Here is a 26,480-nt window from a genome sequence, read left to right on the forward strand (position 1 = left end):
ATTAGTAAATATATATTGAGTATAGTGCACTACACATAATTCCAACACTAACAACAATCCATCGTGCATTTAATTAGTAAGAATCTATCTCTGTCTCAACTTTCAAATAACAAGGCCACTCTCCCCACTGTTAGTGACTGTAGCCTGGTCCTTGCCAATGACTTGCAGCGGGATCGTCTGTTGCGCTGCGTGTGTCTCTGTTCCTTGCCAATGACTTGCAGCGGGATCGTCTGTTGCGCTGCGTGTGTCTCTCTCTCCTCCGGGTGCCACACTGGCATTATTGAAAATAATGGAGCGATTACAGCCAAGGTGAATTATTAAGAGGGGACTGGAGGAGGAGGGGGGGGGGAGGGGCAGAAGGGGCAAGGATGATAAGAGTGTCACTGGAGCAGAGAACAAGTGACTCACAGAAAAAAGAAAGATGAATCCCCCCCCCAAAAAGTACAGGAAGGACAGAATGGCACAGGAAGTCAAGAGATGCTGGAGAAAGGAGGGAGTGGGTTTATTAAGGGACTTGATGAGGAGCTTTTTTGGCTTCAAACAGGTAAAGATTCTGGGAAGAGGAAGACGCAGAATGAAAGAGTTGGGACGGGCAGAATTAGATTCATATTGAGTTGGCAAGAAACGGCTATTTCTCTCTGCTGTGCTTCCCTGCAGTGGATTTATGGCTGTTGCAGTGGCCTTTGGGTTCCAGGCTGTTCTCAGCATGAGAACCTCCCAGCAATGCACTCCCTCTGCGCTGTCAGCATGATGCTGCACACACACACACACACACACAAACACACACACACACACACGTAACGGTGTGCACACACAGAGACACAACAAAAGGAGGGAGAGAGAAGCACTCGCCAACAAGAACAGACAAATCTGCACAAGCCTTAATAAGCACGCAGACACACACACACAGACACACACACACACATACCCAGTGAGTGTGTCTCAAGTGTCACACAGAGCGCCTGACGTCCCTTGAACAGACACTTTTCCATCTCTGACATATCTGTGTATGTGTGCGTGTGTTTGAATATTTGATTGTGTGTTGTTAATCACTGTGTATCTTCCTCTTCACTAAGTGTTTCTACCTCTTTATCCCTGGTTCTTGTGTGTATGTGTGTGTGTGTGTGTGTGTGTGTGTGTGTGTGTGTGTGTGTGTCTCTCTCTCTCTCTCTCTCTCTCTCTCTCTCTCTCTCTCTCTCTCTCTCTCTCTCTCTCTCTAAGTTTCTGAAATCTTGAATCAAGTATTAATGAATCTTTCCTCTCTCTCTCTCTCTCCCGTGTCCTCTCTCTTCCATCCTCGGTTTATCTCATGCTGTTCTTCTTCATTCCCCGTGTGACTCCTCCCACCGGCCTTATCTTCAATTTCTGTTTGATTTCCTTTCCCCTCACGTCTCTGACAGTCTCTGTTTTTTCTCTCCAATGTTTGTCTCCCTGGCTCTGCACTGCTGTCATGGCAGGAGAGAGGTAAAGGCCCCCGACCTGACAGCCGTACAGAGGAATGGCAGGAGATGCGGTCGGAGGGTCCATAATAATCTGTGCATGTCCCCGTCAGATCCCTGCTCTGGCATCTTGACCACAGGTAAGACAAATACCAAATTATATTCAGATCTTTTCAATGGACTGACATACAAAACCATCCACCAGTTGTTCCTCAGCGCCATAGAATTTCATTATATATAAAAAGCCAACAAAAGCCATAGGCAATATGAATGAGGGCGTCTGCTACAGATCAAAGTTCTTGAAAGGGATTCCAAATCAAACGTATTCATCAATCCTGGTAAACGTAATAACCTTTGGGCTGCTGTGGCTCATGGGGTGAAGCGGGTTGTCCGCTAACCAGTCAGCTATTTGATCCCTGGCTCCTCCTGTCTGCATGCCGGAGTGTCCTTGGGCAAGACATGGAACCCTAATTGCCCCTGAAGGCTGTTATGTCCTTGAGAATGATAATAATACTATAATAATGACTTTATTTGTATAGCCCTTATTTAAACGAGGTTACAGGGTGTTTTACAAAAACATCCATGGCAAAAAGATGACATTTCAAGGTCCCAATCATAACATAATACAGTCAAGACCTTAACATCTATAGAGAATGATGTGTGATGGAAAGCGTGGCAGCTGTAAGAATGAATGCTGCTGCTGCTCTGTCCCTTTTACTTGATGATGATTGATGTCACACAGTAAAGTTGCAAATCAGTATTAATTCATAAATGTCTGAACTGTGTTAATGTGGCTGCATTCAGGGAGAGGGGCTTTCAATTAAATGCAGACTTGTGTCCATTAATTATTAATCAATATAGCTGGCATTATGATCATTGGATTAGTGTCACATCTCCACCAAAGCAATGAGGTGTTCATCTTCTCATCAGAAATTTTGGGAATCACGTTCTGTGATGTGCATATTTACAGCAGACAGGAGAGTTCCCTCAGGGCTTTACTCAACTGCAAACATCTAATTGACTGAACATATTTATGATATTGAGCCTGCGATGAAGGAACTAGCCTTGGGTGTCCAAAGACCTTAAAAGAACTTGTTATTCAACAGCATCAAGGGTTTAATGTCCTTTTATGAACACGATAAACAATCTAAACCTGATTTTCAGTACACGGTAACTGTTATATATGTGCATAACTTTATATTTCCTCGCATTCTTCACAGAAAAGATATTTAGTTTATTATTTCCTCAAGGCAGCGTTTTCTCAAGGTATCCTAACCTCATGTGGATCACTCTCTCGGTCCTTCTCGGCCTTGTCAGCTGATGGAATCCGTCTGTTTGCACACGACTGAATGAGGTTTCCTGCCATCAATCAAAAATAAATGTTATATATCATAACTTTGAAATGTGTGCGTCAGTAGGGTATCTACTTTCACACCAATCCTGTTAGAATTAGTTAGTGGCAGAGACATTTCTTTTTATTCCCCCCCAGTGATGTGGTGGTGTGTTTTCTCAGGTGTGAACATGGAAGACGGAGAGAACTGGTGCTCTCAAGTCAACAGGCTGCAGCAGCTTCTGGACAAACTGGAGTGTCAGGTACTTTGCTTTGTGTTTAATTGAGAACACAGATATATTTCTGCAGGAGATATAAATGTATATTTCTCTTTTATGAATTCTGTCTGTGCCCTGCTACTGTTCTGGGGATATTCTGACCTCAGTCTATGTGTCGGTGAACAGATGTCCAGAAAGCTAAGCTCACGATGGAGATTGTCCTTGAGGATTTCACTGGAAACTTATATTATATTATAAATTATAACTGTTACTTAAATTATATATAAATAAGGGAGTGACAGTGAGTTCCCGTAGACAGCGGTTGAACCAAAGTTTCTTTAAAACTGAACACATTCAGAAGTTCTATTACATTTGTGTCTAGATGATGAATGTAGAACGTGGGTTAAGCTCTGCGAGTCGGAGTCTCCCCCACAGCGGCCAAACAGCTGCTGGCACATGAGATCAATCTAAATCATCTTTATCGACAGGTCCGCTTTCCTTGGTATTGATCGCAATCATTCCAGTTATTTCTTTTTGTTTATTGTTGTTTGATTGAGCACCTTTGGACTCACGTTGGTGTCACTTGGTTTTGAAAGGTTCCACACAGACAAATGTCATTTTTATTGTTCGTTGAAAACAATGTGAGCAGAGCACCACCCCCCCATAGATGAACTGAATACAAAACCTTCCATGAACACAAATACGCATGTAGGAGTCCTCAAACTGAATATGCTAACTCTGTTGTATTATAATCAGCCTCATTTGAATAACAGTTGAACATTTAGTTTGACGCCTCCTTTTAAAACATATGTATTGTCACTGGAAGGCTACTTCCATTCAACTGCAACATCCAATGCAACATGTTCAGTCAGTGATGCTAAATGTCAGTGTAACTGTTTCAGATTCTTACTCGAATTCGCACCAATGGAGATTTGGGTGAACAGACACACATACAAAGATTTCCTAAGAGGTACTCTGCAGGTCACAGTCACCTCTGTGCCTCTCAGTCTGTTTCCTGTGACCACTTCTCACTGCCATGATCCCTCGTTCACGCTCACCTGCCACATCCTCCGTCTCATTCTCTCCATCTTTTTCTTTAATAACTCCCGTTATTCCCGTCTTGTGAGCTTCCTTCGTCTCTCATCTCTTCTCACTCTCCCTCACAACATTTGTCTTCCTCCAGTGCGTTTTTTTTTTTCAAACCTCAGAGTGGAATATCAAAGCAATTCATAACCTGGAGCAAAATCCATCCCCTCACCTCGATACACCCACAAGTACACACAAACACACACACATGCACACACACACACAAACACACAGACACACACACAATCCCAGTAATGTCGCCTTCGCCTCGGAACCATCCACTTCCCTTCTCATAAAACACAATAACCTTTTGGAATGAATGGATGTTACCTTTATTTCCTGGTCAGGAATTTAAATCAAGCTTATAAAAGATATTATATACCAACAGACCAAGAGAAAGAAATAACACTATAATCCACATTCATAATCCAGTTTTGTTGTTTCGTTTTTTATTTGTCTTCTGCCTGAAACCTAAACACAGGCGAAGATAACTGAGTCTTTAGTTTATTTAGTTTTATGTGTCTCTTTAAAAAGCCCGGTGAATTTTGTATGCAAATAAACTTTCACTTGTCCCAACCATGGACAGTTTATAAAGATAGATGAAATGTCTGCAGCCTAAGAGTGAAGCCAAAGCATCTTGATCGACACCTGGTGGCTGGTTACAGTATAGGTCATAAACCCTGTCTCCTCTATGTTAGTGGACGGGACTTGGGCCAAACAAAAAAGTCGAATGTCAAATCCATTTTTTCTCAAAATGGTTTCACAACTATGTTCAAGTGTGAATTTACCTGATGAGTTTGGTTTAAAAAAGTTATTTGATGCAGAAGACGGACGCATCCCAGATATTTGAGCCTCATTTCTGAATACTGGGAGGAATTTAACACTTTCATTTTTCAGTCATGGTTCCAACACATGGATACAACCCAATGCTTTTCAGTGGCAGACAGACCTTTGTTTTCATATTAACACTTTCAAACAGAATTTAAAGGTTGTAGAATGGTGGAGAATAAAAAAACAAACTCTGATCGGTTTCTCATAAGAAAAATTAAATTGTCCTGTGTCTTATTACAGGATTTTTTTTATACCCATCCATTTTAACCTCCTTGAAACATGGACATTTTTATAACACATCACCTGACTCCCTCCTTTGCTCCGTATAATTCCTGCTGCTGCTGTGAACTGTCTGACGGTGAATAACTGGGTCGTAAAAGGCTGCCTGAGGAGGACAGTCATGTATAACACAATCACAACATTAAATCTCGCTGCAGGTTTTTATCGTGTTTTTCATGGGCCTCTGTTGTAAGAGCTCATTCTAAACAATCAGTAAAACATCCTTCTTTTATACTTTAGAGATTAAAAATACACAAGTCGACTACAGCCTTAAAACCTGTTACTGGCTTAAAGGTTCAGTGTGTTACATGAAGGTGAAAGAGATTTATTGGCAGACATCAGCTAAATTGTACGAATTGTTGTTTCTTTACCCTAGAATCAGTTGTTTATTTTTAAATACTTTATATTTACAGGGAGTGGGTCCTCTCTACGGCAGCCGCCATGTTTATACAGTAGCCCAAACTGGACAAACTAAACAGCTTTTGAGTTTTTATGACAACTGAAGGTTACTACAGGTTGTCTGTCATGTGAGGGAGGGTGAGGTGAGGGGGTGTTCAGCTGCAACATGCAACCTCACCACTAGAGGTCACTCAATTCTACACACAGAACCTTTAAATCACTGCATGGATCTGCAAACTTTACTTTCAATGTCTGTTACCTTTTTATTCCAGAGTCCCAAGCTGGAGCCACTGAAGGAGGACACGCTGGCCAACACATACAAGTCTGTAAGTCACCACAGAGCGGGTATCGCCTGATGAATGATTTATGATTCATTAGAATTAATAATGTAAAATTGAGAAATCCCAGAATTGTTTTTACCAAACACACACACAAACACACACACACACACCTATACACACACACACACAAATGTACCAGATAGAAACCTGTTCTTCCTCTTGACAGCCTGTCATCTCTTCTCATCCCCTTCTCCCTCTCTCTCTCTCTCTCTCTCTCTCTCTCTCCCTCTCTCCCTCTCTCTCTCTCTCTCTCTCTCTCTCTCTCTCTCTCTCTCTCTCTCTCTCTCTCTCTCTCTCTCTCTCTCTCTCTCTCTCTAGAACATCCTGCTGGTTCACAGGCAGCTATCTGTGACCGACGGAAATCAGGACAACCTCCAGAAAGTTGTGAAAAGCTACATGGATGCCACCTCAGCTCAATCTGACAACCTGCAGTGAGTGTCTTGATTTGCTTTCAGGCAGAGAGGCTGTGTAACTTTTGCTCCGCTGCTGAGATGCCTTCGTCAGCCCTGAAGGGTTTGAATTGTCAGAACTGAAGAAATACAGTTAATTAGGAAATCCCGTAATCATCTTGTCATCAATCATCCTGTGACTGGAGGCAGATCGTCTCCTGATGAAGTGAGAACAGTAATGTCAGTTTACACCGTCTCTATAATGACTCTTGGTTTTATTTCACTGCTCTGTTGCTGTCACTCTTAGTTCTAAAACATATCTGTTTATCTCTAAAAAACCCTTTATCATTTTATTTATCGAGATCTAACTCTCTCTCTCGCTCTCTCTCTCTCTCTCTCTCTCTCTCTCTTCTCCTTCCTTCTGTCAGTGTGTCCGTTCAGAAGCTACCGGGAAAGTCATGTTACATAATGTATGAGTTCTGGCAAGATCGCATCTCCTGGATGAGGTCAGTATGGTGCCTGTGTGTGTGTGTGTGTGTGTGTGTGTGTGTGTGTGTGTGTGTGTGTGTGTGTGTGTGTGTGTGTGTGTGTGTGTGTGTGTGTGTGTGTGTGTGTGTGTGTGTGTGTGTGTGTGTGTGTCAGATGTTGGCATTGACTTTTTGGCACTCTAAACTTCTTGATTGAAATGTTCCCCACCAGTAAAGATGAGCAGATGGCCCATCTCTCAGATCTCACACACACACACACACACACACACACACACACGGGTGCGGCCTTAATTGTTTAACATTTTATCTTTCCCATTAACACACTGTGTATCAATGAATATATTAATCTACCATTTGTAATATTTTCACAGAATGTCTGAAAATGCTATGGAAATCAATCAAAAGTCCTGAACATATAGATTTTTGAAACGCTCTTTGCTTTGTGATGAGCTCAGTGCACAACCTTCTCTTAGACAGAATATAGATTTTACTGCCTACAATCAAATAAACAACTTCAAGCCCAGTGATTCCCCCTAAAAAAAAACATAGATATTTGACAAAGTGAAAGCCTGGGTTAGTTTTCTCAAACTTTTCTTTTTCTCTTGACTCTGTTTTCCTTCCTGTTGTCGTCTGTGTCTCCAGCTACCTGCAGTCCAACAGCAGTAAGGATTTCCAGCGCTGCATCATCGACATGTTAGAGGACACTGAAGTCGTGTCTACTATGTTGCTCCCAGGTTTGTACACTTGTGTCCCTCATTGTTTGTGTCGTTCATGTAATTCAATTAGCGACAACGGTGTTCTTAAAGGGATGGTTCACAGAAAAGGTCAGTCTTGACCTCTTCTTCAGACGTAATAAATCTACAGAAAAAACATAACATGCCTCCATACTGCTCCTGTGGCGTCATTAGGGCTGCAAAGGGGCGGAACAATTTCCGGTAAATTCGGGAAACTTTCTGGAAACTTTCCATGGGAATATGGAGCCTGGGAATTTGGGGAATTTTGAAAAAAAAAGTGCCCAAAGCTTCCTCAGGGCTCAAATCAGCCTATGACAAAACAAAATGTTTATATTTATGTCTGTATATGACAAGGTAAATACAGTTAGTATAAATTACCCACAAAATGTCCAGTTTATTCCCGTTAATTCCCGTATATTCCCGTTAATTCCCATGGAAAGTTTCCAACTTGGAATATTCCCGGAATTTTGCAACCTTTGGTGTCATACAAGTGTCTGCAAGCGCCTACATTCAAATTCGACTCGCAATGTCATCATTTACCCCATGTTTGATGACATGGGGTAAAAAATGTCCGCTGATATCCTTCTCTTGGTGTGTTCACGTACACTCGGGCAAACTATCGTGTGACTACGGCCGCTAGCATCGGAACTTCCGGTATCAGACTTTTAGACTAAAGTGAAGGTCACGTTGTTTTAGGTCGAATTTTAATGTACGACACTTGTATGACACCACACAAGCAGTATGGAGGTATGTTGTGTTTTCTCTGTTTTATTACGTTTGAAGAAGAGGTCACTGTTTACCTCTGATACTCTGATAGTGAAATGAACACTTCACCCACCCCTTGATCGGCATTGTGATGAGTAAATAACAAGTGAATTTTAATCTATCCCTTTATAATCTCCTCTAAGGTGCGACCAAAGCTCCGTAGCTGTATTGTGCAGTTTCATATGTTTATATCGGACGTTGAATCTCTGTGTAGAAATGTCCTGATATTTTAATCAAAGACAACATTATGAAATTTCAGATTTTCTGTATCAATGTGTTCATGTATGACTCATGAGTCCACTCTTGGCTCCCACGCTCCTGCACAATAGGCCCAAAACTTATGCCTGTTGAGTGGGCGTTGGCTCTTCGCCCGCTGTCTGCTCACTGGCTCATCGCCTCTGAGATCTGACGTTTTTCCCGCCGCTGTCAGAGTCGTTTGTGATCACACGTCGCAAGGTCACACAAACAGAACCGTGCTTCTCCTCCGTGTCAACAGCGATTCCTCTTCCTTTGAAGAATATCTGTAGAAAAGCCTTTGTAGGCAGCAGGGTCTAAAAGGATAAGGATGTTAGTGTCCGTGTCAGGGAGCCACAGCGTCTCTGAAACTGCCTAATGACATGTTATCAAACCTGTCAGTGCTCATATTAGTCCATGCTCTGAAAAGTGTGTGTATCAGTAATATACCAATTATCCACAGTAGCCATGGTGACAACTGTAAATGTCCCTATGTAAGCGGTGTGGTTTGATGGAAAGGGCTGAAGGGCAAGAATATCTTCAGGGTCCGTTTAGTCAGACTAAACCAGCCACACAACACAATCCTCTGGTCAGTTGTGTACATGAGTGGAGCCCCTCTCTAGATGAAGATTAATATCCAGTCTGTACGTTAAAAGAAAAAAAAATCGACTCAAATTCAGTATGGACTCCTCTGTTAATTTCTGTTCATATATAATCATCTTTATATCTTCACTGAATCATCTATGATATATTTGTTCATTTAAAAAAAAAAAAACCACAGAGTCCACAGGGGGCAGCGCTGTTGTTGGAATGTCCAAACTGTCCTGAGCAAAATCAAAAACTATTACACCGCAGCTTTAATTGGAACAGCCCTGATGAAGTTTCACAAAACACAAAACCACAGACTGAGAAAGTTCTTCTGCGTGACATCAAACTGTTAACTGATGCTCAGATGCATTGGTGGAAGACTCAGAGTGTCTGCAGACGTCTGGGCCCCCTGACAATAACTCACTGTGGTTTGGTTACTGAGCCTGAAGAAGTCTTTAAAACAGACATTGCATGTTTCCCCAGAAATTAATATCCAAGTTGGGATACTCTCTCAGAAACACTGACTATTAAAAGTTTGCCACCTCTGATGTTTGGTTCACGTGGCTCCGGCTAGAGATGTTTGTATCTGTAGGTCCTACACACAAAAGCACAGGTAATAAAATATCTTAAATATCTTAATATATCCTTTTACATTTGCAAGTGGAGACAGGAGCCGTATTCTTGGCAACGTGACTCAACATGTGACGCACGCAGCTCGTCCGCTCGTCATCGGGTCGTTGAGTCCTCAGCAGAGAGGGGGGGTGTGAATCACTGCCACTCGACCGTCTTCACTTCACTCTCTCACTCTTGACGTTTGATTAGTTTGTCAAAAGCCTGACTCAGAATCATGTTGCGTTAATTATTATTTACGCCTCTTTGCGTCCGCTGCAGAGACGGTGGATTCGCCGTGTGGGCTGCAGGAGTTTAGTTTAGTTTTGCGTAAGTGACTCACATGTCGAGTTCGTATGCTGATGGTTTCAATCAAACACGGGAATCAGAAGTGGGTCCAGTTATAAACAGGCAGCATGGAAACATTATTGGAAAACAGAGACTCAAAGTTGGACCTTGAGTAAAAAAAATATAACCTCAACACAACGGAAGTAATTGATAAGTGCTTCGTGAGGATTATTGCATGAGTTAAGTGTGAGTGTGTGTGAGAGTGAGTGTGTGTTTTATTTTAGAACATTAAAAAAAAGATTAAAATAAGCGTGGAATCAAGAAATAACCAGCAATGGTTATTACTTATTCTATTTCCCTGGAAGAATGAGCTTTCTGAATATTTCTTCATCGCCCATCATTAGATGAACACAGGTTACTTTGGTATTAAAGTCATCCGGCTGCATGCTGGGTTTCTACGAGCAGTATTTTCAGTTAAATATCTGTTGATTCGCTCTGTGTATCACAGCTCATCTGTTTGTATTGAGACGCTGCCGTGTGTTTCCTCAAAGAAAGAGGCCATTAGCAGCGTTTCTTTGCCCCTGACTGTCAGACGCATTCGGCTGCTGAGGATACAGGCGAGGCCGAGCCGCTCTGATACAGGGAGGAAGAGGAAGGGCTGTTTATGATGTGCACGTCAGAAGCACAGGAAGCAGTCGACGCCGGAATCAATAATAGAAAAACAAATAAAACTGCATTCTGCTGCTCCCACCTGCGGCTATTTCTGTCTGTGCCACTGACTGTCACTGAACGCTGCCCTCGTTCTCTTCTCTTCTTTTGCCCCGGGAGGAGCTTAGCACCAACACGTGTTTTACAGACATGGTTATCCTGTGCAGCTGGGCTTGATATCACTCTCTAGAAAAAGATGTGGAACAATAGAACAAGTGCAAACACACACACACACACACACACAAACACACACACACACACACACACAACACACACACACACACACACAAACACACACGCACCTACTCTAAACTTAATCATACTTAATAGTTGCGTGAACCTGACATTCAGTCTAACATTAAAACCCATCTTCATCTGCCATCAGACACACACACACGCACACACACACACACACACATACGCACCTACTCTAACCTTAACCATAGTTAATAGTTGCGTAAACCTAACATTCAGCCTAACCTTAACCTAAAACTAAACCTAACCTTAAACACATCTTCACCTGCCATCAGACACACACACACGCACACACACACACACACACATACACACACACACACATACAAACGCACACACACGGCCCAAATGTATAACCTGATTTCTCTTGCAGATACGTTGTTTTAATTTGCTGCCGTCCCAAAATGGCATACATCCCTGACATATTTCTAATCTGGCTGATGGATATGTGCAGCTGATGATTTGGTGCCTTATAAAATGTTAATTGTTGATTTTTAAATGCCCTCATACATTGGTCAGATCAGCGTGAGGTGACCTAACTTTGTCTCTGTGTGTGTTTCCACAGCTTCCTGGTGGATCATGACTAACAACTGAACCCAGAATGTCCCATCCACTGCCTACACTGTCAAATGGACAAAGACGCACAGGCGCTGCAACCCACCCCAACCCGCATACACGCACACATGCACGCACACATGCACGCACACATGCACGCAAACAGTACAACTCAAAAGACATCCGTGTGTTTGAAAGCAACAGGAGACAGAGACGATGGCGTCACCCGGCTTCCTCCAGCAGCATCTCTTATCCCTCCTCTGTCTTCGACTGCTCGTTATTGTGCCGCTTGTATCAAAAAGGGGAATCCACCCTATAGGCGATGTACAGACTTCAAAGTGACCGATTCTCTGCAATGCAACAACCGGTTTCTTTTCATTTATTTATATTCCTACCCATAGAAACTTGTGCTCCGTCCTCTATCGGAGAACAACCGAGACACTAGCAGAGGCTGTCAGAGCAAACATACATTGGGAATGAAAATCACGAGTTGTGTTACGTTAAGTGGTTGTGGCTCGTGACGAGTTGTTTACAGATGAATGCTATTAGTGTGTGTGGGGGGGGCTGGGATGAAGGGTTACTGCGGCCTTATCATGCATGCTGATAACAAGAGCTTTCAGGAATCGTTCCTTTAAAGCCTGGCTGTACATGTTGTATTATAATGTAGAACTGTTTTTCATTTAGCTACGTGACAACAAAAAAAATAAGCTGTTATTATAAAAGCTACACCTGCCCCATCTATATCTACAATATTACTATGTATAGTTGTTACTTATTTCTGTTAGTTTCCTCTCCTCATTCTTCAAATGTAAAAGTATCTCTAAACATGTGGGTGTAAAGGGGATTTCATTGTATCGCTATAGAGAAAATATATTTAATGTATAATGTATTTATTTGAATCCTGGTAGAGCTCTCTGCCTCTGTACATATTGACAGTTTTTTGTTGTGCTTTGGTTTGGCCTTAAACTCCTGAAAACTTGTAAACTGACAGAAAAGGCAACTTGAATAAATCATTAAAGCTCCTGATTGTTGGTTTTGACGAGTGAAAGATTCCTCTGAATCGTCTGTCTTCACGGATACCACTGCATTGTTCTATTTTTTTTTATTCTATCAATTCTATTATTTATAGTAAACTAGAAAGAAACACAAGACAGGTGGGAAAAGCAGTGAATACAGAGCAGCTGAGGGCTGTTGTCAAATGGGAATTTCAGCTTGGTGTTGGTTTCTGTACATACGTGTGTCTGTGTTTGTGTGGGTGGGGGGGGGGGGTATACTGAAGTCACATATGGAGGAGGCGTCGGAGGATGGGAAATAATGGGGGAGAGAGAAACCCAGCGACCAGTGAAGCAAAATGAAAGCATCATCAGGGAGCCGCTCCTTTCCTCTTTGCAATTTTTCATTTTCTCGTCAAATCTCACAAATGTCCCCCGTTCATCAGCTACAAGATTTTTTCTGGGGTAGAAAAAATCTCAAGATGCTTTAATCAGTCATTTTTATCATAATAACTATTAAATCACAAAGTGTAAAGGGATGGACCTGAATCTACAGCTCTCCTCAGAGTTCCTGCCTGTTTTAGATTGATCCATGACGGATACATGTCAAATACAGCAGTATGAAGGAATATCAGCTCCCTGCCTTTGAAGACATGTTGAAGTAGCTGAGTAAAGAATAGAGAAGCCCTGAAATCTCAAGTTTTATTACAAACTACAGGCAGAGACGGTCGGTGTCCATGACAATACGTCCCCAACCTCCGCTGGTGGACTCTAATATCTGCTGGTGGTCCCTGATAGGCTACTTCCAGTTATCAGCTCAGTGTTGGTCATACTGGCAGATTTATTAAATTGCATTGTTAGGGAAAGAACACCAGAGATATATCAAACTGTGCAAGCCTCTAAAACATTTTCAAACTAATCTTGAAGTGCAACAGGAGTATTGTTAAATTCACGTTAAGGACATCCCTCAGCTGTCCAGCGCGTGTGGTTGAATGTGGCTCCTCTTCACGTACACCTGCAGAGCACCAAACACCAGATCCCATACACTTCAAATGGGGTTCGAACTCAGAACCTTCTTGCCGAACCCTAACCCCTAGATAAAACGCTCAGAAGAGTCGGGTGATGACTTTCCTCAAGCAAACACTTTGGGTTCAACCTCGTATCTGAATTGATTAAATATATGTATTTATATTAGCTGTTATTGTTCTGTATGAATTTCCTGCAGTGCTTTGAAATAACTGCATTTGAAAAGTATTTATTTTTTCTGTGAATCAAACACGACACCTCTGAGGAGGACACACTGGTGCTTTGCTATCATGTTCCATATCAATGGGTTGTGAGCCTTTGAGTCAGTGATTCTTGAGGTCAGATGAGGTGAACTAAATATAATAGTGTACGTGAATAGGATTCATCACCTCGCAGCGGTAAATCCATCTCACTCTTTCTCCCAGGTCGGAAGCTGTTGCAACACAAACGTAACAGCCGTGCACTGCAGCATACAGATTGGCCTTGGGATGCTGCGTGCATCCAATTTACTGTGAACGGTTCTGAGGCTGCACACGGAGCTCAAGAAAAGTGTCTGTTGGTGCTTTTGTTTCCCTTTTGTAAGAGTTTCAGGTAGAGAAAGGAAGAGCTCTGAATAGAAATGAAAAGTCTGGATCCCTCAGCCAGCATCTTGTTAAGACATGGACGGATAATTGCTGGAATTGTAAATGTGAAAACTTATAAATAAACACAGAAGCTGGGAAGATGTGGCCCTGATTGCTGTGGCTGTTACATTTGATTGCCTGAATGATGTGAAGGCGAATTGATGCCCCCTCGTCTTTGTGCTCCGGGCTGTGTGTCTGTCTGTGGGCAACACAGAATGAATATGGAGTGGCCATTAGTGAAGCCACGTAGATGAGGCTGTGAGGATGTGTCGGCACACACCTCCTGCTCCTCATTTGATCTTCAAGAAGCTGAGGTGTGTGTGTGTGTGTCGCAGGGGAGCGTCTCAGTTACAGCACATTATAGGTGGCAAGGAAATGTAGCCCTGATGCTGTTTGAAGTATTTCCAGCATGTCAGACGTCACAGGCAGATGAGTAACGCAATATACTTTCTAAACATAGACGGATCCCTGGAACACTTCACGAGTCCTTTTGTTTCGTGTCATCTGGTGTTTACAGTGCGGTTCGTGAAAATCTGTTCGTCTGATGTTACCTGAATCATTTCGGGGCAGAAACCTTTTCCTCCACATTCTGGTGGAGAGTGAGTTGAGATGATTGATACGACCCTGAAACCTTAAAGCTGGGTGAGGATTCATGTGAATCCCTCGGCATTGTCATGACTCTGAACTCTGAGATAAAGAGTTTCTAGATTCTGTTGGACCCTTTTGATTATGGACTTTTTGCTTAAAGGGGACATATTATGCCCATTTCACCACATTTGATATGGTTCCTTGGGGTCTTAATGAAATGTCTGTAACATTTTTTGGTAAAAATACCACAAGGATCATTTAAAACAGCACCTTTTTACTCTGTCTAAAACAGCCCTCCTGAGATCAAGCTGTTTTGAGGGCCCCGCCCCCCTCTCAGCCCGCCCCCATCTTACCCCACCCCCTTTCACCCCTCTCATCCCTCCCCCTTCTCACCCCTCCCCCCTCTCATGGAGGTGTAGGACATAACGTTTTTTACCTCCATTAATTAGCCTGTGTGTTTGAATGTGTTCTCACTACAGAATGCATTCAACATCTATAGGGCAGATTATGGGCCTTTATGTCTAAGAGGAATAGAGCAGTGAGTTTTGTTTTTTTTATGCATGAGATATCAGTCATTTCTGCAATACAAATATGACTGAGGAATAAAATACATAAATTACTCTTCCCTGTGTATTACTTTGCTAACTGCTCATCTTACACGTGTCAATTGTTAACATGTTACATATCAAACATTAAAAGCACACAACTGTTTCTATAAACTTTTATTATCAGAAAGATTGCTAGAAAGAATGCCACAGAGCTTTTAAAAAATAGTTATTAAATGTACTGGCTGGGACAGAGGTAATAAATACAAAAAATACCAAGTATAATGAAAACATTGATTTCAAAAATACAATTTGTGCCATCAGTAGCCATACTGTAAACAAAGGAACACTTTATATTTGTGTGTCACCTTTATTCTCTAAATACAATGTGAACTTTGCTCAGCCGTTACAGGTATTTGTCGTAGAGAAGCTTTGTTAGCTGGTGTTGAGGCCACCTGGGCCGGAGAATCAGGGTGGTCCTGCCCTCCTGCTCGGTGCTCCAGATATGCAGAGTGTTCCCTGATGCTCAGGGAAGTTATACAGGGTTCAGACCTGCCCTTGATTGAAATTCGACACATAGCTGGCTATAACTTCCTGCTTGTCAGGTTTCTCATACTTAGCAGAGAGGTCCTCAGGTTTTGAGATCTTCAGCACCTCATTCACATATGGGGCCGGGTCCTGAAAAACCTGGTGAAAGATGAGGTCCAACAGGTTATCCACGTGATCTGTAATACAAATTGAGGGGAAAAGTTGGACATTTTGCACTTTTTGTATTTATTATTTTCTTTTTATAATTATTTTATTCTATTTATCGTGAAGACGATAAATAAATGGTCTTTAAATCGTGAAGACAATTTAAAGACAGCAGTTAATCGATATGTTATTTATGTTTCACATACTGTTTGTACACTGTTTGGCTTTTAAATAGAGCCTGTGAGAATCACGGAAGGTTGCATCTGCTTTCACCGGCTTTGCTGTGCACTTGCCCTTCTTATATATTACATCTTTCCCCCGCCGACACACAGGACAAACCTCAAACAGCTCCAGGAGGCAGTTTTCATAGACAATATATGTGGGTGTCTTATGAACAGGGTTGGAAGATTCCATTCTATTAGAACGACAAAGATTTCACCAAAAGGCTGCAACAGCTAAAAAAGTGTAGGATGGTAATCTATCTGATTATTGAAATGTTTAGATTAAATATTGAGTCACTCACGTCACATCTGCTGACTCAGTCAAGACTGTGATCGAGTCATCAGGATCATAGGTAGCATCCTGTGGCTCTCCGAAGTCCATACTGCAACAACTTGGGTTGTCCTGTCCCTCCTCCAAGCGAGGTCTCTTACAGCTGAGGTCCCAACACCGACATCAGTGCAGCACAGTTTTCTGTGTGTCTATGATAAAACTGACACAGTATCCACGGAGTCACAACAAATGAGATGCTGTTACAACTTTAACACGGAGACACAATCAATGACATGATGAAGTAACTGAGGGTAAACCAACCTGTACTTTTGTCGCAGTGTTTTTATAGAAAGCTGCGTTCCATGTGTGCGCATCTTTGGTGGGTCCGTCTGGCATGCTACGTGATGTAGCCTAGCACCGTGAACAGATGTGCTTGCCTGAACACCAAAAGCAGCAATGTTATTCATGTTTGTACTACTGTCATGCATACAAGGATACAAGGGCACATTTCCCCAAACTAGGGCTGGTAATGAATAATCGTTCTATTCCCGCACATTATGACAACAACATCCTCCGATATCTTGAACGAGCGCCCGTAGCAGCAGCTGTAGCTGGAAGTTAGTGTTGTGAGTGTTGTGCTCTCCATGCTCTTTCCCTCCGTCCGCTCGCGTGTCCTCCCTGGTGTACTGTGCCGCCGATTTTTTCCCACGGCAGCACTGGGCTGGAAGTTAGCTACAGCGCCAGTAGCAACCTTAGCAGCTACTGACGGCCGGCGGCCGCAGCTAACTTCCAGCTACAGCAGCTACTAGGCACACACCAGCGGAGTGGGGGAAAGCGCGTGGAGAGCACAACACTCATGAACCTGCCGTGCGAACACCGTTCGACGCCGTCTTCTCGCTAAGACTCGCCAGCCGTCCTCGATTAATTGTTCAATAACGTTATTAACAGTCGAACATGAAAACTCCTGTAAAGTCTCTCCCTATCCCCCACCACTACATACTAGCCCCCCACCCCCTCACACACGGCACAACATGCTAACGGCACTAGCCTCCACACAAAATGTCTAAAAGAAGCAAATACCAGAATTATTTAAAAAAAATACTTACAGTTCCCTCGTCTTCAGTATTGCCATGGAAAGATGGCACCGACCCCTCTTTCAATAACAACCTTTTAGAGAATCCGTTGTTATATTGGCCCAGGTTGATAAAACAGTCCGATTCAAAGTGGTGGCAGGAACGTTGCCATCATATATGAACTCAATCCATCTCAATCTTGTGTCTTCTGAAGCTGGAGTCACATGAAGACATTTGTGCTGATTTGTGCAGCCGACCACTGAGCATCTCGGTTGTCGAAATTGATTCATGCTGCTGTTAGCTTATCCAAGTGTTTCGAAGGCCAAGGCTTGCAAGAATGAAATGGCGGACACCGGTGGACCGAGCTTCTATAAAGTGGGAGGGTCCATCTAGGGGTGGGTCGAGTGGTAGTGGGGGAGTGCATAGAGCTATGGGGGAATGTACTAAATGGGCATTTTTCGACTATGACGTCTATTTCGGGGGAAATTCCATTGGACGCACTTTAGCACATAGTTTCTCAAATAGAGGAACTACAACAAATCGCGGGAGTGATTTTTTTCCAGAGTTTTTGGGACGGTAGACATGCCAGATACCCAAACTAATGTGTAGAAGCACTACAAAAGTGGAATTTTCATAATATGTCCCCTTTAATGTTAGTATTCTCAGTTTCCGGTTTTATTTTGAAATTTAGCTTCTTGTGTGTCTTTAGTTTTATTTCCTGCCTTTGTCCTGTTTCCCGCCCTTGTGATCGACCGCACCTGTTCCTAATGTGTTTCACCTGTGTTCACCCTCCCCCCCTTGTGTATATATGTCTGTGCTTCCCCTTGTCTTTGTCACTTTGTTGTCTGTCGCTGTGTTTCCTTCTGATCTTGTCATGTTTACATATTCATCTCATTCCCATGTTTGTAATGTTTTTTCCAGTTTTATTTTTGTTTCTTTTAACCGTGCTTGTTGGACCGTGCTTGCTTTTGTATCTTATCTTTTGTGGTGTTATTTTTGTTTTAATTTAATTACACCTTTTGTTCCTGCGTTTGTGTCCTGCTTTTTCCCCCGATTCCCCACAGGCATGGCAACAGCAGTTTATGCTTTAGCTTATCCAAAGCTTGGCCGACCAAACAATGGTAAACCTCCTCCTGACTCGGCAAACACTCAGTCACGGGCATCGTTGTTTAAAGGGCGACACACAGTTTAATTTGAGTCTGTAACACAATTGTCAAATGTGAATTCAACCCCTGTTATAGCTGATGTTCTACCTGACTTACTGTTAATCTCAGAGATACAGCAAGGATTTTGTTATTGTTCCATTTTCCTGGAGAGATAGAGAGATGTAGGGAATCAGAACTGCTGCATGAGGATGAGAGAAGCTTATATTGAAAAATTCACTCTCAGGAAATTTCGTCTGGTCCTCTTATATTTTCCAACATGGCACTGAAATAACTTTCGATCAACTCAGACCAGCTACTGCACACTCTCATGTGATCTATTGTTCTAACACATCTTTTTAGATATATATATAAAAAAAGCTCTGGCAGATTTCAATGCCCTCCTCATCTTAACTACGTACTTTCTTCCTATTATGCTTTTCCTGATTGTGAATCCTGCTTTGCTGGGTTGAAAAGAACGTGGGATGAATGAATAGTCGCGGCTCAGACCTTGTGCAGTTATTTCAATTCATGCAGCTCTCTGACTAACACGGCTGCCTCTCTGTGCACCGCTCTCCTGCAGCTGTGGTGGAGGAAGAAACAGAGGCCTTGTTATTCTGTCTCCGGCGGGTGCCCTTGGCTCTGATGTATGCAAACACACCTCGTCGCTCCAGAGAAGCACAGAGCAGGACCGAGGGGAGCAGGCAGCATCTGTTGTCCTGTTTCATTCCTCCCTGTTGTCAGTCCCTCAGCCGCGGGTACTGTGTTGTGCACAAGGCGACAGACAGAAGGCGTCTGAAGTCCAAGCTTGTGTCACCTCCTGGTACAGATGATGAGAGAGAACCTTGAAGAGCGCCAATGGGGCAGGCGCGGCGCGTCCCATTGGGCAAGTCGGGCAGTTGCCCAGGGCCTCGGGCCACCAGGGGGCCTCGTCGTATTTATGATTTTTTATTTATTTTTCAAATAAATCACTCCTCATGTCCTCCTTCATTCAATATGAACCAGATAGCAAGACAGGCTTCATCGTACTTTCTTTTCAACTTGGTTTTTGAACACTGTGTCTTGTTTGTCACTGACCGGCTGCTTAACAGGAACGAGCTCTGATCTCACTCTGTGTCCCTGAGCGAATGTGAGAGGGCGGAGCCTGTGTGTGTGTGATGTCTGGGGACACACACGCACACACTCGCCCGCACAACACTGTGCAGCAGACCTGGGCATTGTACGGCGCCCGGGCCGCATCCGGCCCTTTGGCTGTCTGTGACCGGCCCGCGTTAGGTCAACGGAATATTAGGAATCACATGTAAATAAGTGAAATTCATGCAGAGAATACAACAACATTTCTTTTATTTTGAAGGTGCCTTTTTTTAACATTTACCTGACGTACATCCTGAATGCCGCGAGCGGATGATGTGTTGGCGAACGGAGTTAAGAAGAGATGTGAGTTAGCTGTTAAAGTCCGCAAAAATGTCAGCCCACGTTAAGAGAAGAAAGATAGAGTTTTTAACGAGACATGGACTGCTAAGTATTTATTTACTGAAGTCAATGGGAAAGCCGTGTGCTTAGTTTGTGGAGAAAAGATCGCTGTTTTTAAGGATTATAATTTGAACCGCCACTACGAGACAAAGCACGGAGAGACGTAACGTAACGTAACGAGAAGGATCGAGGACATCGGTCATGAAAAATCTGGAAGAGTCATGGAATTGTTAAATGTTTATTTTCCAGTCCTGGAAAAGTGCTTGAAAAAAATCCCAAAAGTTTTGGAGAAGTCATGGAGATTTGTTATATTCATATTTTCATGTCGTTCATTTACTCTGAGTTTTAATTAATTAAAATGCTTTTAAAAGAAATACGCTCAAAATATAAGTAGGCATACTATCTCATACTAATTGAAATGTTCGGTGGGGAAGCAGGTGAGATAATGCACTATGCCAGGGAAGTGTAGATTTAACCATGCTTGGCTACAAATGGAAAAGTACATGCCATGTGTTACAACAGACGTCAATCAAACTATTGTCTCACTCATTTGTGTAATTCAAGGTTTACTGTATGCTTTGAAATTCTCATTGTTATCTTAAATACTAAATTTAGTCTCTTTTGCCTGTATACACTGAGATCTCACAAAATGTTTGGTCATGGAAAGTTGGTTTAAAGATATTGAAAGTCATGGAAAAGTCATGGAAATCCATGGGTTAAAAATGTGTATGAACCCTGTGGATTATACATCAGGAGATGTTGTGTAAGTCAGTGCTAAAAATGAATCATGTTACTGATGTTGTAACTAAATTAGTTAACTTTATCAGGGCAGGAGCTGAATCACAGACAGTTTGTTGCACTTTTGGAGGAGCATGAGACTGAACATGGGGACATAGGCTACCACACAGCTGTCAGATGGCTCAGTCTGGACAAAGTGCTTAAAACAGTATGGGACCTGAGAGCAGAGATTCAAGAGTTTTGTGAAAAGAAAGGCAAGGACAGCCCAGAGCTCTCAGATGCAGACTGGATGGAAGATGAGGTAAATAGAGAGTTTAATTCTGCGTGGACAGATTAATTTGCTTTCACTGCCAATGATGCAACGATGCAGGTGTATGACAATTCACCATACATTGTCATACACCTGTATGCTTGATATGTGGCGAGGAATTAGCAAACAATAAGAAATGTCATGTTGAAAGACATTTCCAGAGCGAGCACACAGCATCTGCTGAAAAGTACCAAGCTGGAGATGAGCAAAAAAAGCAGAGTTCTGTGTTTCATTTAATTCAAAGTAGGCCTACACATGTATTATGTTCTCCTCTTCATAAGAGTTTGGTGTTTTCCTTTTTTGTAACAGGTTAAAATACCAGTTAAACAGTTTTTTTATTGTTGTTCTATAATTTAATAAATGCAACAAACTATAGTTTTTATATATATTGTATAACTATATATATAACTTTATAACCTGTGTTATCAAATATTTGTTTGGCTCCAGGCAGATTTAATTTGGGGGAAGAGGGGGCAAAATGGCTCTTTCGATAGTAAAGGTTGACTACCCCTGGGTTAGTATGACACAAACACTAACTCACTCACTCACATGTCTCCCTTTCTCACACACACTCACATGGACAAGTCTCCATTTCACACACACTTATTTAATCACTTTCTCTCTCTTTCTCTTTCTCTCTCTCTCTCACACACATACGATTTTTTTTTTTTGGGGGGGGGGGGGGCCTCAAAATTGTTCTTTGCCCAGGGCCTCCAATTAGCCAGAACCGCCCCTGGACAGGTGTATCAGGTTTTATAAGAAACATGACGTGTGAGCGTGATTCAGCTCAGAGGCACGTGGAGGCGCTACAGCAGATGTGAAAGAGTCTTTAGAAAGTACACTAAAGTACTTGTATCCAAATGTAATGGTAAGGAGTGATGGAAATCAGAAGACGAGAATGTCTACACCAGTCTACATCAGTTAATGCTCCCATAAAGGGATAGTTCACCCAGTAATAAAAAAATTCACTATCTACTCACTACCTCGCCGTTGTGTGATAACTGTATGTAAACATGATATTTAGTTCATGGATAACTAATGGTGGAACTTATCTGCACAGAGATTCAAAGGTGAGAAATCGACCTCTCTGTTGTGCACGTCTATGTTCCGACTTTGTTAAACTGTGTGGGAGGCAAAATGTTCAGAAGGTTTCTTGTCACTGAAAGACTGAGTCACTGAAGTCCGATCATAAGCACAAACACCTGAGGATGAACAGGAGGTGTACGTGGATGAACAGGAGGTGTACGTGTACGTGTAGAAAACATAGATGAGGATGTAAACTTGGTAATACTACAGGATTCCCGATTCTCCCAGTTGTCCCCTCTAGTCAGAATTTTCAGGAAATGTTCCAGTCCCTTTGATCACATCCGACCTGGACCAACTCCTGCTGCGTCCTTATCAGTGAAAGGCCCTGGACCCAGTTTTCATGTCTTAAGGCAGATTAGGAGACTCCTCACACTGACCTTGGTTTTGCAACATATGGCTGAACAGGGTCATTTATTATCCCAAACTCATTGTTCATCCGATCCAATAGTTAACAGTAATTGATGAAGTTTCAGCAGATCAGCAGATGTGACCAGAATTTTCCTCTGAAAACCAGCGACTGTAAATCGCTGTTGACCTCGAAGGACATCAAGAGCTCGATAATTGCAAGCTGTCAAAAACCTTTCACAGATTTTAGACACTGAGGGGCAGAAAGGGGGCGATGGAGAGAGAGAGAGGGAGGGAGGGAGCAGGAAGAGAGGACTGTCCTTAAGATATGAAGTTGTGAAAAGAAAGATGGGGGTGGAGGGTTATATAATCAAAATGGGACTTCAGTGGCAGGTGATGTCCAGCATGGGACCGTGCTATCGTTCCCATGTCCCCCCCACCTCCCTGTGATGAGGAGCTCCAACACTCGCTCCCTGTGCACAGCTCGATTCTTCTTTGCTCAGTGCTCTGGATTTTGTTTGACAGTCTTTTTAATTGTCCCTGTAACGTTGCGAGCTTGTTGTTGTTTGACTCCTGATCACCGTGAAGACTCTGTTATGCTAATGTTAACATTTAGGTCAAAGCACAATTATGTGTTGATTACTTTCTAACGGAGCCGGAGTGGATGCTGCTGTTCTCGTGTCGTCTCCTCGAGATGCACGAAGTTCATCTTGTGTTTCTGTGAAGCCCTCAGCTACAGTACAGGCTCACATTAAATGTATTATTAACAAGTAATCCGCTGGGGGCTGCAGCTCCTATAGCTCTACAACTGACTCCGGATCAGATTGATGTACTGTAACCTACTTATCTGTATCTCATGAGGATGCTCTCAGATTCTGGTTTCCTCAGATAAATATTGGGATTACATTAAAGGAGACATATGATGCCCTCTACTTTCTTTACTCACGTTATTGTGTTTTTTTGTGAATGTAAAAGTTCTGCAAAGTTTAAAAAGCCCACAGTCCACAAACTGGGCTTTATTCGGAAGGGGGGGGGGTGGCTTAAAGAGACAGGAGTAAACACCAAGTGTTTCAGACAGAGGCTGAAAAGAGGAGCTGCAGCAATGGACAGTTTGAGGGAAGTGATGTTTTCTGGACATTAGAGGAAACCGTTTCAAGTAATGACCCAAATTAATTAAATGATGTACCTGAATATGAGCAGAATCTAGATCCTTTAAAAAAAAAAAAATTACAATGTTTGCATTTGATCATGACGTAGTTTAGGAATGAGCTTTTCTTCATACATTACTTTCTATACCACCCTCATTTCTGCACAAGATCAAACTTGGAGCCAGTTGGCTTATCTAAACATAAAGATCTGCAGAAGAGTGAGAAGAGAGGAAGGGTGGGAGGTGAAAGAAGACTAATAGGATTTCTGCAGTGTGTAGCTTGGTTTTTTAGGTATCGTGACAGGAGCTTTAGATGTGGCCTCCATTACTCTGCCTCCAGCTTCAAGTTAGGACGGACACCAGGCCCATAATTAAACCCGTCTTGCCACGCAAGCATTAGAACACTGTGTTGTGGTATTTCTGCCAAGAAACAAGAAGAAGTAACTCGCAGCACATTTTGACTGAGGCACAGCTCCGTCCCCTGCAAACACACACACACACACACACAAACACACACACACACACACATACACACACAAAAACAACTTTTTTTCCTCTTTATCCGGAACGACTTGTGATGCAGTTGCTTCCACAAAACGAAAATAATGACAAACACAAATCTTTTGATGCAGTGCAGAAGTACATGAGATACGACCCTCACAACAGACGGAGATATAAACAACCCCATAGCTTTAAAAAAATAAAGCTAACAGCATAGACAGTGTGTGAATTAACTCCATCGATGTATATTGACCAAAGAAAAACATGTAAAACCCGAGCCACAGCATGAAACCATTCAGAATACTATTTTCAACATCCGATCCTGTTACTACACAGTCACAGAAATAAACAACAGTGCCACACACACACACACACACACGCACACACACAGTTGCCTCGACAGCAGATGAGTCAGATTACACATTGTAATGATGTGTAACTTCAATGTCTAAACCTACAGAGATGGACTACATACAGTTAGTCACATCTTATACATACTTCTGTTCTTACATTCATTCTGTGCTTTTACTGCGCTAATGCAAATATTATACTTGTTATCCCCTCTAATCAATGGACGCCTTCAGTTACAAGTTATTTATCAGATTTGAATTTTTCATCCAAAAGATGGAATGAGTTTAAGAAATAGATTACCCACCCTATTTATTTTATAAGAAGATGAATAATGATATCAGCGTATAACCTAAAGTTTTGATGGATGAACTGATAATAAACATTTGTTTGGGTCTCGCTCATGTGCTTTTCACAGACTCTGGACTACAAAGGTTATGTTTTTAATTTCATATATTTCATATAACAAATAAGATTATCAGACACTGATCCAAATCACATTGGACGGTGGACTAGTGGCAGAAACTTGGACTATGGGCAGAAAAGGTCTCTGGTTCGACTCCACGGAGAAACAACAAAAAGACGAACCTGGATTGATCTGTCCAAAAATCCAAGAGGATTCTCCTTACCCTGTCTAGTGCCCCTGAGCAAGGCACCTTACTCCCACAACATCTGCTACCTGTGCGCCGTACATGGTCGCTCACTGCTCTTTGAAAATAAAAAGGCATTGACCTCTCAAACGATATCATCTACTGCCACCTCGTGGTTACTTCTCATATTACACTTTTCTGAGGCCTGCTGGCTTTTGATTGAATCCATGTTTTGCGTCATCGATGTAAAACCCAACCATGACTGAAGTAACTGTTGTGGTCACTTATCTCCCACAACCGCAGCCTCTTTGATGAAGACCTTCACTGTGAACTCCCTTGAATACAGATCCACTTCAGAGCTGGAACACATTCTGAATTATACATGACGGGATTTTTCAACCCACTTCAGAATAAATCAATCTGGCCAAGAGCTTCCTCATTACTTCCCACCTGAAGTCAAATGCTCCTCTTGCATATTTCATCAGGAGTCGCTGCATGATTCACGACATCAAGGAGACAAAGTGATGCAGAGATCAGCTCATCATGACGAGACACACACACTCCTAGGTTTTTACAGTGAATGTGTTTTCTTTGTTTAATGTTTCTAAGAACATTTTTAAAAAAATTTGATTGAAAGAAGTCATGGAAATACTGTTTCTGTTTTGTGGCTTCATTCAATGCCGGGTTGCATTTGAAATGACTTTCATATCAAAGTGATATTTTTCCTCTGCTCTGCACTCATTCAATTTAAAAGCTTAGAGGCCGAGCTGAACACAAATATCTGAAGACACTTAAGATTCCTGTAGAAAATGACAGGAAGTTAAAGTAATGGCTTCTTTTATACAGCAGGTAGAGAAAAGGTTCTTTCAGCTCTAATCAATGCAACCCTATGTGCACCCCCCCCCCCCTCAAAACACTAGAATCTGCTTTGCGTTCAAGGTTTGACTAACTTGATTTATATCTTTGACTTCACCAACAAGGTTGTTTTCCCTCCTGACTATTTGTTTGTTTGTTTGTGAGCAAGATTACAAAACAAAGCTACTGAGGGATACTGATGGTTCACGAGAAGGAGGCTGTGTGGGTCAAGGAGGTACTTGTTAAATCTTGGTGCGGATCCAGGAATTGTTTTTCTTTGACATTGCATTTTTCAACATTCCCTCGACTGATATCTGTGTGTGCCGTATAATGCTGAACCAGATATAAATGCAGATCTAGTGAATGTGGTTTCAAAA

General features: G+C 42.3%; 1 protein-coding gene across 1 annotated transcript in view; it reads left to right on the top strand.

Annotated features, from left to right (window-relative positions):
• The window catches only part of necab3 (N-terminal EF-hand calcium binding protein 3), a 35,635-nt gene extending 23,138 nt beyond the window's left edge, over positions 1 to 12,497 (top strand). The window contains exons 7-13 of the mRNA XM_053431108.1: positions 1,458 to 1,579; positions 2,953 to 3,032; positions 5,855 to 5,908; positions 6,242 to 6,354; positions 6,741 to 6,818; positions 7,443 to 7,534; positions 11,547 to 12,497. Of these exons, the coding sequence (XP_053287083.1) occupies positions 1,458 to 1,579; positions 2,953 to 3,032; positions 5,855 to 5,908; positions 6,242 to 6,354; positions 6,741 to 6,818; positions 7,443 to 7,534; positions 11,547 to 11,575 (568 nt within the window). The 3' untranslated portion in view covers positions 11,576 to 12,497. The remainder of the gene's footprint in view (positions 1 to 1,457; positions 1,580 to 2,952; positions 3,033 to 5,854; positions 5,909 to 6,241; positions 6,355 to 6,740; positions 6,819 to 7,442; positions 7,535 to 11,546) is intronic.
• The last annotated feature ends 13,983 nt before the right edge of the window (positions 12,498 to 26,480 follow it).

This window comes from Pleuronectes platessa, chromosome 2 (assembly GCF_947347685.1).
Source record: "Pleuronectes platessa chromosome 2, fPlePla1.1, whole genome shotgun sequence".
Lineage (NCBI taxonomy): Eukaryota > Metazoa > Chordata > Actinopteri > Pleuronectiformes > Pleuronectidae > Pleuronectes > Pleuronectes platessa.